The 18,803-nt window shown below is 41.3% G+C and overlaps 1 protein-coding gene across 1 annotated transcript in view; it reads left to right on the top strand.

The window, feature by feature from the left end:
- MTTP (microsomal triglyceride transfer protein) overlaps positions 1-18,803 on the top strand; it is a gene marked incomplete at its 5' end in the record, with an annotated part of 40,002 nt that overhangs the window by 13,544 nt on the left and 7,655 nt on the right. Inside the window, 11 exons of the mRNA XM_080916044.1 lie at positions 272-388; positions 673-812; positions 1,534-1,684; positions 2,598-2,755; positions 4,142-4,310; positions 4,983-5,090; positions 10,722-10,934; positions 12,717-12,928; positions 14,994-15,091; positions 15,180-15,301; positions 16,361-16,588. Coding sequence (XP_080772170.1) covers positions 272-388; positions 673-812; positions 1,534-1,684; positions 2,598-2,755; positions 4,142-4,310; positions 4,983-5,090; positions 10,722-10,934; positions 12,717-12,928; positions 14,994-15,091; positions 15,180-15,301; positions 16,361-16,588 — 1,716 coding nt within the window. The remainder of the gene's footprint in view (positions 1-271; positions 389-672; positions 813-1,533; positions 1,685-2,597; positions 2,756-4,141; positions 4,311-4,982; positions 5,091-10,721; positions 10,935-12,716; positions 12,929-14,993; positions 15,092-15,179; positions 15,302-16,360; positions 16,589-18,803) is intronic.

Here is an 18,803-nt window from a genome sequence, read left to right as displayed (position 1 = left end):
GCCAGAGTTCAGTTATGGCCAAGCAGTTTATTCAGATCCTGAGCTCTGAGTTCAGATGGTTCATGATTCCTGGGACAGCAGCGATGTCTAAAACCTGACCAAAGACAGTGAGACTCAGCATCCTGTGAAAAGGCTTTCTGTTTCCTCATCCTGAGGTCGGGCGAAGTTCTCGACGGCCTATGAGGAAACCCACGATTCAAGCCTCTTCCCATGAGAATGGGGAGGGCTCACTTGGCATCCCAAGCATTTATGTTCCTGCTTTCTGTTCCAGGTAGATATCTCTGGGGATTGTAAAGTGACCTACCAGGCTCAGCAAGACAAAGTGGTCAAAATTAAGGCTCTGGATACATGCAAAATTGAGAGGTCTGGATTTACAACGGCAAACCAGGTACGGCAGCTTCCTTCGAGGCACTCAGAAAATGACATTCTGTGGAGATTTAAGATATTAGAAAATCGGCAAAGCAATGCACCTAGAAAACGTTTATCATTTTTAGTTTAGGCCGTGTCTTCACAAGAGCCCAGTGAATGGGTATTTCGGTGTTGTGGGTGTGCTCGTGAAGGGAGATGGTGTCTGGGGGGCACTCTTCTGAAAATTGAAAGACAGCTGCTATTTGATTCAAGTAAAATTTAAGGACAGTTATTTTCTACTAATTCACCTACTTATTTACACAGGTGCTAGGCGTCAGTTCAAAAGCCACATCTGTCACTACCTATAAGATAGAGGACAGCTTTGTCACCGCTGTGCTCGCAGAAGAGACCAGGGCTTTTGTTTTGAACTTCCAACGAACCGTGGCAGGAAAAATAGTGTCGAAGTAAGACAATGCTAAGAGTGTTATTTTTCCTTAATGTACTGTTATAGTCAATGTTTTCTTTCTTGTATTATTGTGTTTGACTTGTAAATAACTGTGTGTGTGTGTGTGTGTGTGTGTGTGTGTGTGTGTGTGTGCTCGTGCACACACATAAGGCCTCTTCATTTCAACTGTGAATTCCTTGTAAAATATGGGTTCAACCTGTTCATTTTTTATACAATCTACAGCAATACATAGGAAATACTTGTTTCCGTACAACTGTCTGTCTTTTGATGACAGAAAGACAAAATTCTGGAAGATGATGTCAGAAAAAAAATTACCATTGAGACCTTTTTTTTTTAAAAAAAAAATGAGCTTTGCTTAGTGTCTTGGTTAACAGTTGATATGTGATTACCTATACACAAGTTTCACAGAGCTAACTCAAAAGGGCTGACAGACCTCCCATGTCTTCTTCTGCATCCTGATGCATTTTCTTTCTTCTATTCTCTTGGCATGCTGTTTTGAAAGTCTAAACCTGAACTTCCAAGACTTTGAATAAAATAGATCAGAAAAACGGAACACTGGTTGGGCTTCAGTGTCTCTGGAGATGCCCTAGATTGTATGCAAACTGGGTAGAATAAGTTACTTGCTTTTGTGTTTTCTGAAAGAATTTCAATTTTAGTATCTCTTCTCTCTCTCACACATGCATTCTTACAATGTGCTGTTTCTATCTGGCCGTGCACAGACAGAAGCTGGAGCTGAAGACGACTGAAGCCGGCCCAAGAATGGTACCTGGGAAGCAGGTGGCTGGTGTGATTAAAGCCATTGATTCCAAGTACAAAGCCATTCCCATTGTGGGACAGGTCCTCGAGCGTGTCTGTAAAGGATGCCCTTCGGTAAGTGTTAGCAGACTAGGGACTAATGCTGGATGTAATTCTGCATGAGCTCTCTCTGTCTCTGTCCTCTCACTGTCTCTGTCTCTCCCTCCCTACCTTTCTCCCTCCCCCCTCTTTCTTTCTTTCTTTCTTTCTTTCTTTCTTTCTTTCTTTCTTTCTTTCTTTCTTTCTTTCTTCCTCTCTTTCTGCAGCAGAAGTAACCACTAGTTCTTTAAAAGAAGGAATTATTTTAAAACAGCATGGTAATTTACCGCAGAGCTAACAGTCACACTGATAGAATTTAACATTCTTATACAATGAGGTAAGATTTAAAAACTACCAAAGTAGGGAAGTTCTTTGGTTTGTTTCAAAGGTGAAACATGCCACTGACTAGCATTATTACTCTTCTCAAAATCATTGGATAATAACTGTAGCATATGAGAAAATGACCGCATCACACATAGATACAGTCTAACCGTTCAGATCCCAGCAATAGCGTGGCACCAGATTCCACACAAGCAATGGCATGGGGGAAAAGTAGGGAGTTCAGACTGTTTGAAACTTTGAATTGCAAGCAAGTTAGAAAACAGGTACCACTCTGTGGCAGGTCTCACTTTGTCCTTACCAAATACCAAATCCCTGGCTGCTAATGAAACTTCTGCATACTGTCACTAGTGTGCTCAAAGCCTGGCCTCAGATGTACCTGTCACAACACAGTCACTGGTGGACCCACACATCCAAACATCAGTTGGCTAATGGTCCAAGGTCCTGCAAATCCAGCTCTAGCATGGCCCCCAGGAGAAGCAGGCCTATGTATTTGCTGCAGGTTTCACACAGTATATGAGATGGGGGTGGCCACTGTGTCTCTGTGGAGAACATGGGCTTTCCTGAGTTGGGGGGCTCAGAATTAAGGGGGTTGCGCTTGTGTTTGTAGCTGGCGGAGCACTGGCAGTCTGTCAGGAAGCACTTGGAACCTGACAACCTGTCCAATGCTGAGGCCGTCCGGAGCTTCCTGGCCTTCATTCAGCACCTCCGGACTTCGAGGAGAGAAGAGATCCTTCAGATTCTGAAGGCAGAGAAGAAAGAAGTTCTGTAAGCCACCTTGTTATTCAGGGCCATCTGTGAGGAAAGGTTTTACACAGCCACTGTCATTTAATTTACTTTTAAAGATACATTTGTTCGTATGTATGAACACTTCACTGCACGTGTGTATGTATGTGCACCGTGCATGCCTGTTGCCCTTGGAGGTCAGTACAGGGTATTGGAGCTCCTGGAACTGGAGTTACCAGTGGTTGTGAGCTGCCATTTAGGTGCTGGGAAACAAAGTAGGTTCTTCTGCAAGAGGATCAGTGCCCAAAACCACTGAGCCATCTCTTCAACCTTGTTAGTTTCTTTATTAAGTAAGAAGGATCCAGAAGCTCTCAGTCTTCCTTCCTACTTCTAAACCAGTGCATCTGCTTGCTGGTCCGTGTTTTCTAACAGCTGTACCACAGGTCAGTAACTTACTGCTCACTTGGCCTGACATGCACTAGCAGGTTTTCACATTGCTTCTAATGACTATTGTTTTGTGTCCACAAGGACAAATCAGTAAAGGCCTGAGTTTATCAGGCTCTGAGATAGAGGAGCTGCCTTCGTTCTGTGAGATTGTGATCTAAAGTTATCAATCAACTTTGTTTGTTTGAAGGATTTTGAGATAAGTTTTCACTCTATAGCCCAGGCTATCCTAAAACTTATTATGTAGCCCAGGCTGGCCCCCTCCCTCCTCTGGGTTGATCTTCTTGTCTCAGCTTTCTTAAGGACTGAGATTATAGGAGTGGGCCACTGTGAGCATGACCTCAGTATGTAATATTTATATCCATATGTTCCATATGTGTGAACAATTATTTAAAAATTTTTATCACACTCAATTAACCAAAGATGCTTTTTCATGACCAGTTTTAAAGCACAACTTTCTTCATAGAAGGCAATAACATATTTGTTGTGAATAAAATAGAGCTATATAATTGTATCTTTTCGTTTTTAAAGGGCAAAAACTTCCCTCTTATATATGAACTTAAAATAGTTTTTATTTTTCTATCAACAATGAATGGTGCTTTAGTTAGATTAGGCACTTGAGAAATGTATGTATTAGAAAAGCTAATTGGAGAAAATTCAGTTTGAGACTTTGGATAGTATATTACTCACATAAAAGCATTTTGAGCCTGATTTATGACATTTACATAATATTAATTTACAAATCTTCAAGGCATTTTGCTTAGGCTAATGTAGTGTAAGGGTTTATATGTTTTGAGACAAGAGAAGAGAGGAGTAATTTAAGTAAAATAAAGAGGTCTTTGCGAATGCATTATTTGCAATTTTTGTTCAAAGGGAAAACACACTTCAAAGTCCAAATTAACAGAAAGCTGTGGGAGGTGGGGATGTGTAGCACTTTCCTAAGCACCGGCAGCATCAATATCTGAGCTGACACCTGTTTTACAGCCCTCAGCTGGTGGACGCCGTCACCTCCGCTCAGACTCCAGACTCGCTGGAAGCCATCCTGGACTTTTTGGATTTCAAAAGTGACAGCAGTATTGTACTCCAGGAAAGATTCCTCTATGCCTGTGGATTTGCCTCCCACCCTGATGAAGAACTCCTTCGAGCCCTCCTTGTAAGTCAGGGACACTGGGAAAATGGTGGCCATGGGATGCTAAAGTAAAAATGATAAACAAAACTTCTTAAAAGGAAGCTGGTGTTAAAAGTGGATCCAGTGAGAGCTGAGGGTGAAAGAGAAAGCCCTCCTGCATTCACAACGCTGGCCCCTTTCTATGGATTAGCCAGCACAGTTAACCTTCTCATTTAGGGGTTCTTCAGGTCTATTGACCAACAGAACCTACACTTTATGATAACCTGAAGATTACAGCCACCTACCTTATCATGTGGCAAAGGACGAAGCATTGGAGTAAACAGTTTATATGATGCTAGTTAGGATTCCTTTGACTTCAAAACTCTTCATGCTATTCCTACATACACACTGACATCTCCGGTTCATATAAAGAACAGAACAGACTTTTGGGGGATCCTAGATGAAACTGAATAATCAAATCCCCGGATCCTGAAGGGTTCCCAGAAAGGGGGTAAGATCATCTGGGATTGGGCAGTCTAGCAATCCTTCATGCAAAACTAGACAAGAAGTTTCTAAGTGTCTCAAAAACAAAATTTTGAGTTTATTGTCTAGAAACACCCAGTCATTTCCCCAGATGTTTGTTACTTTATTAGCTGAGAAGTGTTCCTTCTTTACTCAAGTGTCCTGATGACCTATTTGATCCCTGTTTGGCCACAGAGTAAGTTCAAAGGTTCCTTTGCAAGCAACGACATCCGAGAGACAGTGATGATCATCATTGGAGCTCTTGTCAGGAAGCTGTGTCAGAATGAAGGCTGCAAGCTCAAGGTAGGTGCCACCGTCTCATGTCCACTGTGTCCAGCTGCACATGCCCAGTGTAGCCTTACTGCCACCATGGCCACTCCCCAGCCCCCAACTCCACAGTCATTTCATCTCACACACTTTACAGTTTAGCTGCTCATGGGCATTCTTGCTTATTTCTGTCTCTCGCTGGAATAGGAGCTCCACACAGTGATGAGTCTTTTGTTTTTTTTCAACATCGGTTGTTTAAAGGGTGCCTACCAGGTAGAGAGAGTGCGATCAATAAATACTGCCTAAAATAAAATCACCCATCCACTTTCTTACTAATACAAATTTGTTAAGAGACCTCTATGTGTGTACTCAGGAAGTCTTTTTGTTTTTGTTTTTATTTGTCTTTGAGAAATTATAGATACATATATACGTGTGTGTGTGTGTGTGTATGAGTGTGTGTGTGTGTGTGTGTTAAAATGTGATGCTTCCTACATTTATGCATTGTACAGTGATCAGATTGGGTGATTAGCACATCCATATCCTACAATACATATTATCTCCTTATAATAAAGACATTGAAATATATTCAAGGTGTTTTGAAATATAGCAATATAATAGTATTAATTATAGTCACCATGCTAGGTGGCCTCCAGTTTCACTGGAACTGTGTGATCAACCTCTTTCCTCTTCCAGACCACCCTCCTTGCCTCCCACCTCCAGGGTATTTGGTTCTCTGTGCCTGGCTTATTTCCCATAGCATAGAGTCCTCGCCATCTATCCAAAGAGTACACAGCATTCCATGTGTGTGCACAGCAGATTCGTGGCTGTGATGGATAAAGCTGAGTGAGCATGGGTGTGTAGCTGTGTCTTCAGCGGCTGGAATGGATGGAGCTTCACAGCAGGAAAACGTAATCCTTGGCACTGTTGGTGGAGTTCCACGTTAGTTCGGTTGCTTTGGGAAACCGAAATTACCCATTACCCAGCAGCCCTACTGTAGTATATTTACCAACAGAAAGTTCAGTCAGTATGCTGAAGAAATAGTGACACAGCCATGAGGTGGTATCTCTCTCGACTTATTGATTTGTATCGCTGGTGATTGGAATAGACTTCATGTATTTGAACCATTTGTCATCTTTGCAGGGATGTCTATTATGCTCATTTTTCCACGTTTCCAAAAAAAAAAAAAAAAAAAAAAAAAAAAACCAAAATAGGTTTATTTGTTTTTTTTGCTATTGAGGAATTTAAGTTCCTTGTATGTTTTAAGTATTAACACTTTATCTGATATGTGGTTTCCAAATAATGTCTTCCAGTCTTATCCATCAGCTCTCTTGCTGCGTAGTCATTTAACATGAATATGGAGGGGAAGAGAGGCAGAAAGGGAGGGAAGGAGGAGGGATAGGGATGGAGTTCAAATTCCTGGGCTTGCACGTGCTAGGTGAGAACTCTTCCACTGAGTTTCATCTGCAGCCTTAGTTATGTTTGAAGCAGGGTCTCATGATGCAGCCCAGGCTGGCCTCGGATTCACCATATAGCTCAGATTACTCAAACAGGTAATCTCCTATCTCTGACTCTAGGGACTGGGAATTTTGAAGTTTGAGATCTCAAGCTTTGACACTTACCTAATTTGAAGCTAATTCATATAGAGGGTTAGTAAAGGATCCACTTCTAGTCTTCTGTGTGTGAATGCACACTCACTCAACAGCTATTACTGAAGGCACCGTCTTTCCCCCATTGTAGGTTCTTCACATTTTTGTAGAAAATTCTTTGACCGTTGCTCTGTGGGCTTATTTATCCCAGGCTGGTTACACAAGCTGTTGTTTCTCTAAATCTATGTGAACACCCTGCCATTTTTTTTTTATGACTACAGCTTTGTATTATATTTTTAAAATGCCGTGCCTCTAGCTTTGATAGTTGGTCTTTCTCACTCAGTTGATTTGGCCATTTGGTTTCTGAAGAATATCACTGATATATATTTATGTGGATTACATTGAATCTGTAGGTGACTTTGGATCATATACACATTTAATGATGTCAATTCTTCTACCCCTCCCCCAAATGGGAGATTTCTTTACTTATGGTGGACCTGTTTCTATCACTGTTTTCTATGTTCAGTATACAGTGTCTCATGTCCTGGCTTATTAGTATTTGCTGACGTTATTATAAAAGGGCTGTTTCTGTTTTCTTCCCTTTTGGATATTACGTTTTTAACGTTTGGAAATTCTGCTCATTTTGTTGGTTGACACTGTGTCCTGCAACTTTACCAAAGCCATTATTACTGTGTCCTGCAACTTTACCAAAGCCATTATTGGTTCCAATAGTGAGACAGTGGAGTCGTAGACTTTTCCTCTGTCTAAAGCCACTTGGAAGTGGAACAGATGAGCTCACATATTCTTTTTTCCTACTTAATGTTTTTATTTTTTAAATTTCTGTTTCTGGTGAGGACTTTAAGAATAATGGAAAAGAACGGTGCCTACTAAGCATCTTTGTCTTGTTTCTGATTATGGAGAAAAAGCCTTCAGCATTTCACTGTGTAGTGTGTTAACTATGAGTTCAACACATACGACTTTTATCATGTAAGACACTCTTTCTATGCCCAATTTGTTGAGCATTATCAGAATAGAAGGTAACATTTAGTCTAATTCTTCATCTGTTGACATGGCCATATTGTTTTGGCCTCCACTCTGCTCATAAGGACAGCTACCTTTGTTGATTTGCATTTGCAAAACCATGGCTGGATTCATCACAGGGTTGAATCTCAATTATGCAGAATGTGTATGTTGGTATTTATTTTATGTGTACAAGTGCTTGGCCTGCATGATGTAATTGCACTGCATTTGTGAATGGCAGAGAGGGTGTCTGATGCCCTGGAACTGGAGCTACCAATGGTAGCTGCCACTTGGGTGTGGGAACTGAAACAGGGAACTAACTCTATGAGAGCATCACATGCTTTTAACTGATGATCCATCTTCTTCTCCCGACTGCTGTTACTTTGTTGAGAAGTTTCAAATCTATGTTCAGCAGTGAAATTTGTTCCTAGTCTTTGGCTCTGGTATCTTTGCACAGTGATAGTAATAACATTCCCTTCACTTCAGTTGTTTGGGGAGGTTGAGAATGGTTGGTAGAAGCACTTCTTTAAATGTGAAGCCATCTGGTTGAGGGCCTTTCCTTCACCAGAGACTTAATTACCCAGTCAGCTTGTTCATTACTCAGTGTTCGCACCACTGAGTTTTTCAACCTGTAATCTTGTTTGCACTAAACGTTTTAAGTAGCTGGGCTGTTGCTCTAAGTTGTGTTGTCTGCTGTGTGCCCCTTGCTCCTCACAGCTGGCCCTGGGGAACTTTTGTGTCTTCTCAGAGATCTCTCATCTTTCATTTCTGATTTTGCTTATTTGAGTCTTCTATCTTCATAGCATGCTATTTATTGGAGATACTTTTCGATGTCAGCAATTATTGCTATAAACTTATCCTCAGGGCTGTTCTTACTGCAACCATAGAGTATATTGTATTTCCTTTTTTTATTTACCTAAAGTTGTATTTTAAGTTCCTTTACTCAAGTTATTCAGGAGAAAATTGTTTAATGCGCATGCATTTGTTACTTTTCCTTGAATTTTGTTCTGTTATTTGATTTCTAGTTTCATATAATTGTGACTGAAAATATTTTATGTGAATTCAGTGTTCTTAAATTTGTTAAAACATATAGTGTATCAGATATAGCACTGCAAATCTTTAATCCAAGCTCTCAGGAAGCAGAGGGACATGGGTCTCTGTGAGTCTGAATGCTACATAGTAAACTCCAGGCCAGCTAAGGCGACATAGTGAGACCCTGTCTCAAAAAATGCCCCCAAATAACAACAAAACACCAAAAGGTATAATTTTACCAAATATATGATGTATGCAAGTTTTTCTGCGTGTCGAATTAGATGTGACATTTAGCATATGGCTTGGGTGCATTTGCCACAAGAAGAGTTCAAGTCCAGTGTTTTTTCATTTTGTCTAGATGGTCCGTAAAGTTCTATGTGTCTCTTGAACTGTAGTCTTTCTTCTTTCAGATTTCTTAATGCCAATTTGATATGTGAGGATGCTCTGTTGTTGGGTGTGTGTGTGTGTGTGTGTGTGTGTGTGTGTGTGTGTGTCTATAATTCTTACTGTCTGCTTGATGATCCAACCCTTTATCATCATCAAATGAGCTTCTTCGTCTCTTTTGAGTGGTGTGTATAGAATAATTCCTGTCCCTAAAAGTTTATGGGATGCTACAACTTCCTTCTTGACTGGAACCTTTTCTGTGATATATGTAAACTTTGGTGATATGAATTTAGTTGCTGTTGATCACCTAGAGCTTTGTATCTTTTATTTGTTGAAAGCTTCTTTGCTTGCCTAAGTAGCCTATCAAATCTTTCACCTGCTCCATTAAAAAAATTACATAACTTGCTTCATAAACATAACTAAATAGGGCAAACTTGAGTGGGTTAAATCTAGTAACATCCATCTAATTTCTACTTTACAAGATTAAAATATTAAATACATGTGCTCTTTTTCTCCCCATTATTATTTTGAGCTACATTCACTCCTACTTTTTGTTCACTATTTTCTTCAGTACTGATTTTCTTCTGCTATAGAAAAACATTACTGTGTCATCTTTGCTTCGAAAGGCTTGTTATTAAAAACAATATGGAGTATCACCACGGAGACCAAATGGTTCCACAGGGAGCAGCCTATGGATAGAATACATGATAAGCAAGAAGAAGTCTAAAACACCTGGACATTAAAAATGATCCTCAGTTATGATAGAAATTAAGTTTAGTGTTATATCTAATACACCTGAGAATGACAAAGCCCCCACATTTCCAATTTTAATAATTATTAAACAGCCAATTTATTTGATCAATTTCTGTGTTAAATATTGTGGCTAAGGATAAAACCCATATATAAAATACCCAGGTCTGATTGTTTAGTGAACATTGACTTTATATTGGGCATGATGCCAATCCTTCAATATAAAGACGCACAGAATGTCATACCACCCTCAGAGAATTCCTTGTCTGTTTATCAAAACAAAGATACCAATATACTGATTCCCTGTACACATGTGGATTCTTCATTTGGGATTTAACCAGCCATGGGTTGAAAATAGTGAGGGGAAACAGATGTTTATGATGATGGTATTTAACACAGCATAGCAATTTGCCCAGCAGACACCTTATGTTGAGGACAACAAATACTCCTGAGATTACTCAAGTAAGCAGGGTGGTGCATATAAACAAGCAAATACTGTCTTATGTTATCCAAGGGTCCCAAGCATCCATGACTCATGGTATCAGCAGGAGATCCAGGAGCTGATCCCCATGAATGCTGTAGTATTAAACCATAAACAAATGGGTCTGGGGATCCTGAACCACAGTTGTCTTTTGTTTGTGGTGCTGAGGAAATTTTCTCCACATAGAACAACCGAGCTTAATCTGGAATCGTCCTTATACATTTAGAGTGTGTTACAAACTGTCCATTATTAATCATGCTCTGCTTTTCTAGAACATATAAGCATACATTTGAGAAGACTCCATATCTTAGCAAGTTTCACATGGCAACCAAAGCAAAGCTTCCTAGAAGTTGATGTTGTTTACCTGTCTGAGTGCTGTAGTTGGACATTTGTCTGAGGTGTGTGGTGTTTTAGGCAGTGGTTGAAGCTAAGAAGCTAATCCTGGGAGGACTTGAAAAACCAGAGAAAAAAGAAGACACCATGATGTACCTGCTGGCTCTGAAGAATGCCTTGCTTCCTGAAGGTATCCCGATCCTTCTGAAGTATGCTGAGGCTGGAGAAGGGCCCATCAGCCACCTGGCTACCACCGTTCTCCAGAGATACGATGTCTCCTTCATCACAGATGAGGTAAACATCTTGGCTCTCTGTTACATTAACAGAAGGAGGGAGAAAAAACTCACTTCCGGTAAACCGTATGCTATCTACTCTCAAGTTACTCTGTGTTTATCTGTTTGTTTGTTGTTGTTTCCCCATAACAATCACTCTGCTTTGCTTAGAAATGATTCTTCATTTGTATTTATGGCTAATCTCATTTTGAACAGCTATGTTCTATCTCCTGAAGCATACATATTAAAACACATTTTCTAATAGCTGGCTAGGTAGCTCAGCTGGTTAGAATGGGATGCTAAGAAACAAATTCTCTTGGGAAATATCTTTAATTTTGTACATTTCAGAAGGTTGTTAAAGTTTTCAACTGGTTGAAGTATATAAGCTCACCTGCTCGTGTATCGTTTTCTGGAAGCCACCTATATTAGGATTTTGTTAGAGATGGTGTGTTTCAATAGGAGCTTTCCGTGAGAGTGTTTGTCACTCAGGATGCTATCTGCAGGTCGCACCTGAGTGTCCTTCTACCACTTTTGTATGAAAGGCTGCAAAGCATGGGGTGTAGGCTTTTAAGAAAGACCAACCTAGCTATATGTTCTCAGAGCTCTTTCCCAGATCCTTGTTCTTGGGTGGGTGATTTAACTCCTATAATTCTGAGAGCAAGGGCAAGGTGTGAGGAGATAGGAAAAAACAAGAGGCAAGGAGAACTGAAGGATATATGGCATGGTATATGTAGAGTAAAGATTCAAGGGAGGAGTTATAATCCCTTTCAGAAACCAATTCTTGAAGGAACTGGTGTAGCCCATGACACCTGTGTTGATTCCCCCTAAGGGCAACACTTCCAAGACCTAATTATGTCACACTGAACCCCACCTCTCAAGTGTTTGACCACTTTAACACCACCATTCAGATGAGCACATGTAAACCTTTGGAGGGACACATTCAGGCCATAGAGACCAGTGCAGAATGTTGATGTGAGGAGATTGTTCATACGTTGGGTTGAATACATTCGGAAACTGTTTTGACTTTTATGACGAACATAAAACTACTACTAGAAACTAGGATGTTAGATTTTCTTTTAAAAAAGAGAGAAAAAGAATCTAAGGCACTTAAGGTACTTTGTTGTAAGAAAATACCAGTTCATATTGCTTTCTCTCCGCCCCCAGTCCCCTTTTCCCCAACCAAAACCCCATTGCCACATCAGCAACCTTAGAAGTTTTCATCAGTTGATACCAAGAACTGTTGCAATAGCACATAAGCTACAAAACCTTACACTTGGTCCAATTTGCTACACACAGTTTGTATAAGTGAGTTAGGGATATACGTTCCCAGTAGTCATGAAAGAGATGCAGGAGACGTGTCAGCTTTTGACTGCCTCTGCCTAAGAGCCATTGACATCTTTTCTGTCCATGGCCCAGTAGCTAGCCTCGTCACATGACATCAACCTAATTGCAAAAGAATCTAGTACCTAAAAAAAAAAAAAAAAAAAAAAAAAAGAACCTAGCACCTGTAATAACTTGGGTGTATCTAAATAAGCACTTGCTATTCTCATTACAATATCAATTTTTAAATTATTACATGAATTATTGATTGCGTGTGTGCGTGCACATGCACCATGGTACACATGAAGAGTTCAGAGTACAACTTTTGAAGTCAGTTCTCTCCTTCCACCACATGGGTCCAGAGGGTGAAATACATTGTCAAGGTTGGCCACAGACACCTTTATCCAATGGCCCACCTCGATGTCCCTACAATAGCCATTTTAAAAGCTCTGTGGATGTGCTAAGCTTGAACATCTCCTAACAGGTAAAGAAGACCTTGAACAGGATATACCACCAGAATCGGAAAGTTCACGAAAAGACTGTGCGCACAACTGCAGCTGCTGTTATCTTAAAGAACAACCCATCCTACATGGATGTGAAGAACATTCTGCTGTCTATTGGGGAGCTTCCTAAAGAAATGAATAAATACATGCTCACCATTGTGCAAGACATCCTCCATTTTGAAATGCCTGCAAGGTACAACACACTGCACACGCCCCTTCTTGTGCAAGCCTGTCTGTATATTGCTCTGGTGCCACATGGCTAAGAATCATGCCCTGGTCATCACACTGGGCAATGTTACATCAACCTAATGAGTGTCAATTTCCCCAAAGAAACTCTTTAGTGAGTTGGATAAAACAGCTTTCCTTTCGCTGGTTGCGATCTGCAACTCTGCGTAGGGCTGTTTCTCTGGGTATCTGCTCAGTATGGTGAATGCATATATCACCAAATGTTAGTCAAGTTTTAAAGTCTAACTGAATTTTCAACAGGACTATTTTTGTGAGCAGCACAATGAGACAAAGAAAGTTCTTTCATCTTAGCTTTTCAAATGTGAGGACTTTCTGAAGACTTTTATCACAACCCCCCCACCCCCCGAATTTGCCATTTGACTTCGCTGTGCTCAGTCACTCATGATAAACTCAGGTCCCCCATCTCCCAGAAGCCACCTTCCACATCCACTCTGAATGTCTGGGGACAGGAAGAGGAGGCAATGAGACAGACAGCCGCCTGGGGAATGGAAAGAAGCCATTGTAAACATTCATGTCAGGTTGTCAGAAACAAAACCCTTAGAGCAGGAAGGGGAAATTAAGGCCCATCTTGCTTGATGTGTACCTCTTTCCTGTGTAGGGGCGTTTTGTTCGCTTCTGTTTGTTTTCTTTCCTGGCAAGTAGCACCAGACTCTGCTGAGGTCAGGAAGCTCACTGGCACTCGATGAATCGGAACCCCTGCAGGACTTCGTCATGTGTCTTGCTGTAAACAATGCCTTCTTATTGGCTCTGGCTTTGTATCTCTGAACGAAGCAGAATTGTGTCTAAAGTTCATTTCTATAAAACCCTCAAATATGTGCTGGAGAGATGGCTCAGTAGTTAAGAGCATTTCTGGTGTGTCTGAAGGCAGCTACAGTGTACTCACAATATAAAATAAATAAAACCATCATATATTTGAGAACATGATCTTATATCTTTTTTTTTTAAGGTTTATTTATCTTATGAATTGGAGAACACTATAGCTCTCTCTCTTCATTCACACCAGAAGAGGGCATCGGATCCCAATACAGATGAATGTGAGCCTCATGGTTGCTGGGAATTGAACTCAGAACTTCTTGAAGAGCAGTTAATGCTCTTAATGGCTGAGCCATCTCTCCAGCCAACCTTATCTCTTCTAAGTTAAAAATCCAGTGACATGATATTGATAGATAGGGAGATTATTAGTAAAGAGCCATTTCTTTCTTGCAGAATGCTCCTGCTTCAGAACTCGGCCTGGTTTACTAGTTGGTTAGTTGGAGGTTTTGATGCGTTAGTTGTACTGTTACTGTGCAGTGTGAGATGATGAGAAATGAGATCTCAGTGCTAATTCCACAAACACGATGCGGGTGTGAAGGAAGCGCTAACTCTTTAGAGGAGAGAATCCTTCTCCTGTGGGCTCTTCCTGTGGTGGAAAATACATAGATAGCAATCCTAGGAGTTTCCAGTTTTGTATTGTCTGCCAATGGTGATTTTAGAAGGGGAAGAAAAAGTAAAGAAAGAAAGAAAGAAAGAAAGAAAGAAAGAAAGAAAGAAAGAAAGAAAGAAAAAGAAAAGAAAGAGTATGTAGCAGCCTTCCGTTTGGCACAGCTTTCTTAAATTTATATACTATTTTAACAATTCAACTGTGATGATTCAAAGAACATGAGTTTTCTGCTCCCAAAGTGTCCATCAGGCAGCTGCAGCATCTCATGGCTGGGTATCCTTATCTTCTGTCCTGTTTTTGTTTTATCTATTTACATTTCAAATGCTATCCCTTCCCCCCTTCTCCATCCCCCTCCCCCTTGCTTCCATGAGGATGCTCCCACTCCCACCCACTCCCACCTCATCGCCCTAGCATTCCCCTACACTGACTAAACATCAGCTATTTGAGGAATGAAGGGGAGAGTCCTCATCTTCCCTCTGATGCCCAGCCAGCACTTCCTTGGGTCTCGTGGACTTGGTTGCATTCCCAATTTGATCTGGGAAGCAGACGTTACTGTTACCGTGAATGAAAAGCCTTCTCTTCTGTGTTGCAGCAAAATGATCCACCGAGTTCTCAAGGAGATGGCTGTTCACAATTATGACCGTTTCTCCAAGAGTGGATCCTCTTCTGCCTATACTGGCTACATAGAACGTATGTGACCCTGAGGAGCTTCCCCTCCCGCCCCCTTTCACCGACATTGCTGGAACTGTGACTGAGTTTGTCATTCTTTTGTCACTAGGGACTCCCCACGCAGCATCCACATACAGTCTTGACATCCTTTACTCTGGCTCTGGCATTCTGAGGAGAAGTAACCTGAACATCTTCCAGTATATCGGGAAGGCTGAGCTTCATGGGAGTCAGGTATCTCATGCCTATGAGTTACTAACGAAGGAAACTTGTCTGAGGGGAAATGGCATATACTGAACAGCATTACAGAATATATTTTATATCTTACAAATTCGTTTGTAAGTTAATGCTGTGTTTGCCTTTTTGCTTATCTCTACAGAGACTGATCGCCCCCATAAGAAACTTCAATGTATAAGAAATACAATATACAGGTCTTAAAGAATTAGTATATATTTCTCCAGTACTGCTAGGAAAGCTAAATTTTCATCCTAAATTAAATGATAATTTATCTTTACTGTGAACTATACCATCACTTTAGTTTTATGAATATCAGATCATAACTTTCTAATTGAAGTTATCCAAGCCTCAATGGCAATCAACTGTTATGGAAACTTGGGTGCTCATCAATATAAACTCACCATCCAGTTCAGTAGCACCAAGGTCAGAATTCCATACCTGACATGCCAAGGCATTGCCACCTGCCATCTCAGATGACCCCGGAAATGCCAAACACACAGTGGTTATGCAGGATGAAAAATAAGCAAAATTCCTTATGAGCTAGCCATCTGGGTGTGAGCTTTTCCATGGTGTGGCCTCATTCTTGTGGTGAGGGATGGAAGTTTGACATGGAGGAATGTGAGTGTGCTCTTTCAGAACAGCTGACTGGGTGGAGTGTCCACACCTCTCCATCTTCTGTCAGAGGCTCATGAAAATGGCAGGTCCGTTGCTGGAGACAGCTTGGGGGAAGGAAGCATCTTTGGCAATGCCCTCCAAGAGAAGACCGGCATAGTCACATAGCAAAGAGTCAAGCCCTGTTTTTACCACATACTATCCTCACCTCGGCTACTAGATGAATAGTCTTCCATACATCCAAGTGTAGTTGGGAAGAGTACACAGAGAAAATTAATCTCCATTATGTTAGACAAAGAGGTTTGCTTTTTATTCTTGCCTAGTTGCAGAAGATACTTGAGGTTTTGGTCCTGAACAAGGTCTCTCTGTAGCTCAGCTTCCTCTCCATCACCCATGGAGCAGGTGGGGAGCTATGGCTATCAATCTGTGTCCTTTTCTCCCTAGGTGGTCATTGAAGCCCAAGGGCTGGAAGGCTTGATTGCAGCCACTCCTGACGAAGGCGAGGAGAACCTTGACTCTTATGCTGGCATGTCACCCATCCTGTTTGATGTTCAGCTTAGACCTGTCACATTTTTTAATGGATACAGTGATTTGATGTCCAAAATGCTGTCGGCATCCGGTGACCCCGTCAGTGTCGTGAAAGGGCTTATTCTGCTAGTAGACCACTCTCAGGTAATTCTCTACATCTCTCAGCCTGCAAGTACTTATAGAGCTCCTGTGTGTGTGTGTGTGTGTGTGTGTGTGTGTGTGTGTGTGTGTGTGTGCATATTTGTGCACAGTAAGCACATCTTTGTACTATTAGATCATATAGAAGCCATTGTTTAACCTTGGAAACCTCAATTGCTTTCCAGCTTATTTTTTGAGATAGTCTCTCACTGACCCTAGAGCATGCTTAGTTAAGCTGTGATGGGCAGACAGCAAGTCCCAGGGATGGTCCTGTCTCTGCCTCCCAGCACTGGCATGACAGGTGTACACTAATGTGCCTTGATTTTTATGTGAGTGATAGGGACTGAAGTCAGGCCTTGTGCCTGTGCGACAGACAATTCACCCAACTGAGCCTCTCCCAGCTCGGCAGACAAAGTTTAAACTTTTCCAGAAAATACAAGTTGATGCTCTGAAGCTTTGTAATAGTTCTTCTTATATGGAACAGTTTCTGTGTCTAAGATACTGTGGACTTCAGGTGACTTGTCCAGTTGGATTTTCTGAGAAACAGAGAGAGTTCATCTATCTGAAGAGCCCTAGAGATTGATTGATTGCTTGGTGCTTACAGTTCTTTCTTTAGTGTTTTGATGCATGTCCCACCACAGCAGGGTGATATTAAAATCTGAGTGTTCCTAGGTAGCATTTTATGGGGCATTGGTATGCACTCTAATTTATATTTATTATAATGAAGCACTACATAGAGATTTACTTTAAAATGTATGCACTGTGGGACCTGCTTCTTTTGGGCTGAGGCGATGTCATACCTGGCAGCCTGAACTTGAGGTTGGCTTTTACAGACTCCTTGGTGTGATTTTGGGAAGAAAATTACTGCATAACTTGAAGCTATGGCTTTTCTGCTACAAAGTGAGGCAGTTACATCAGACTCAAATATTTTATCAGCTGTATTGCTCTCCACCAAATTATTAGAAGATTCTGATTTTTTAGGCTCTGGTTATGAAGTCATGGGTTTTAAGTGCTGGGGAAACCTTTGATACTGTGTTTTGTTAGAACTCACCCCAAAACATCAATGGGTGAAATGAAATAATATCATATCTTAATCTTTATTGCTCCTTATATAAATTCAAGGTAGCCATAGATTACAAAAATGATTTGACAGTTTGGCTTTTATGATGCAATTAGTATTTGGAAGTAGACAGTGCAGCATTAACACAGAAATCCTCAGGGACCAGGATCTACACTTTAGCTCTGCCTGCATACTATAACTCTTTGTGTGTGCGTGTGTATATATGTGTGTGTGTGTGTGTGTGTGTGTGTGTGTGAGAGAGAGAGAGAGAGAGAGAGAGAGAGAGAGAGAGAGAGAGAGAGAAGGCCTTATTGTGTAGCATTGGCTGGCCTGGAAATCACTGAGACCAAGCTGTCCTCAAACTCACAGCTGCCTCTGCCTCCCAAGTGCTAGGATTAAGAGTGTGCACAACTATGCCAAGTTTTACTATGACTTTTAATCTCACACTTGTCCCTTGTGACTATGTGATGGCCACTCCCTGCTCCCTATACCCCCAGTTGAAGGAAAAAGTGAAGGAGGAAGAGCTGGGTGCCCATCCAAAAGTGCTTGATAGAATCCTACTATCCAAAATCCAAAATGTCATCCCATAGCTCTCCCTAGCTGCAAGGCAGTGGTATTTTGCAGCTTTGCACTGGACATGTGTCTTCATTAGGGTTCTATTGCTGTGAAGAGGCACCATGACCAAGACAACTCCTACAAAGGAAAGCATTTAATTGGAATTGTCTTACAGTTTCAGAGGTTTAGTCCATTTTTATCATGATGAAGCATGGTGACAGGCAGGCAGACACGGTAATGGAGAAGGAGCCAAGAGTTCTATGTCTTGATCCTATCCCCAGGCAGCAGGAAATGACAGCGACTGACATCTTCCCATAATGCCACAGCTTTTAATAGTGCCTCTGGGCCTATGGGGGCCATTTTCTTTCAAACCACCTCAGTATAGGTGCACTCTGGAGAAAAGCATGTTTCTCTTCGTGTGACAAAGAGAATGAGAACAACCAGAGGTGCAGCTCATTCTCTCCTGCCCTCAAGTCACACGTAAACAAGCACTTGGTGAGGGCAAACCTGTAAACGGCAGGGAGTAACTACTTCAGCCTTCAAGAGACAATGTGCTTTGATGCATTCTATATAGCCCCATGATTACTGAGTGAAAACAGCCCTCGC

The sequence above is a fragment of the Micromys minutus genome (genome assembly GCF_963924665.1).
Source record: "Micromys minutus genome assembly, chromosome: 4".
NCBI lineage: Eukaryota > Metazoa > Chordata > Mammalia > Rodentia > Muridae > Micromys > Micromys minutus.
This window is presented reverse-complemented; position numbering and strand designations above follow the sequence as displayed.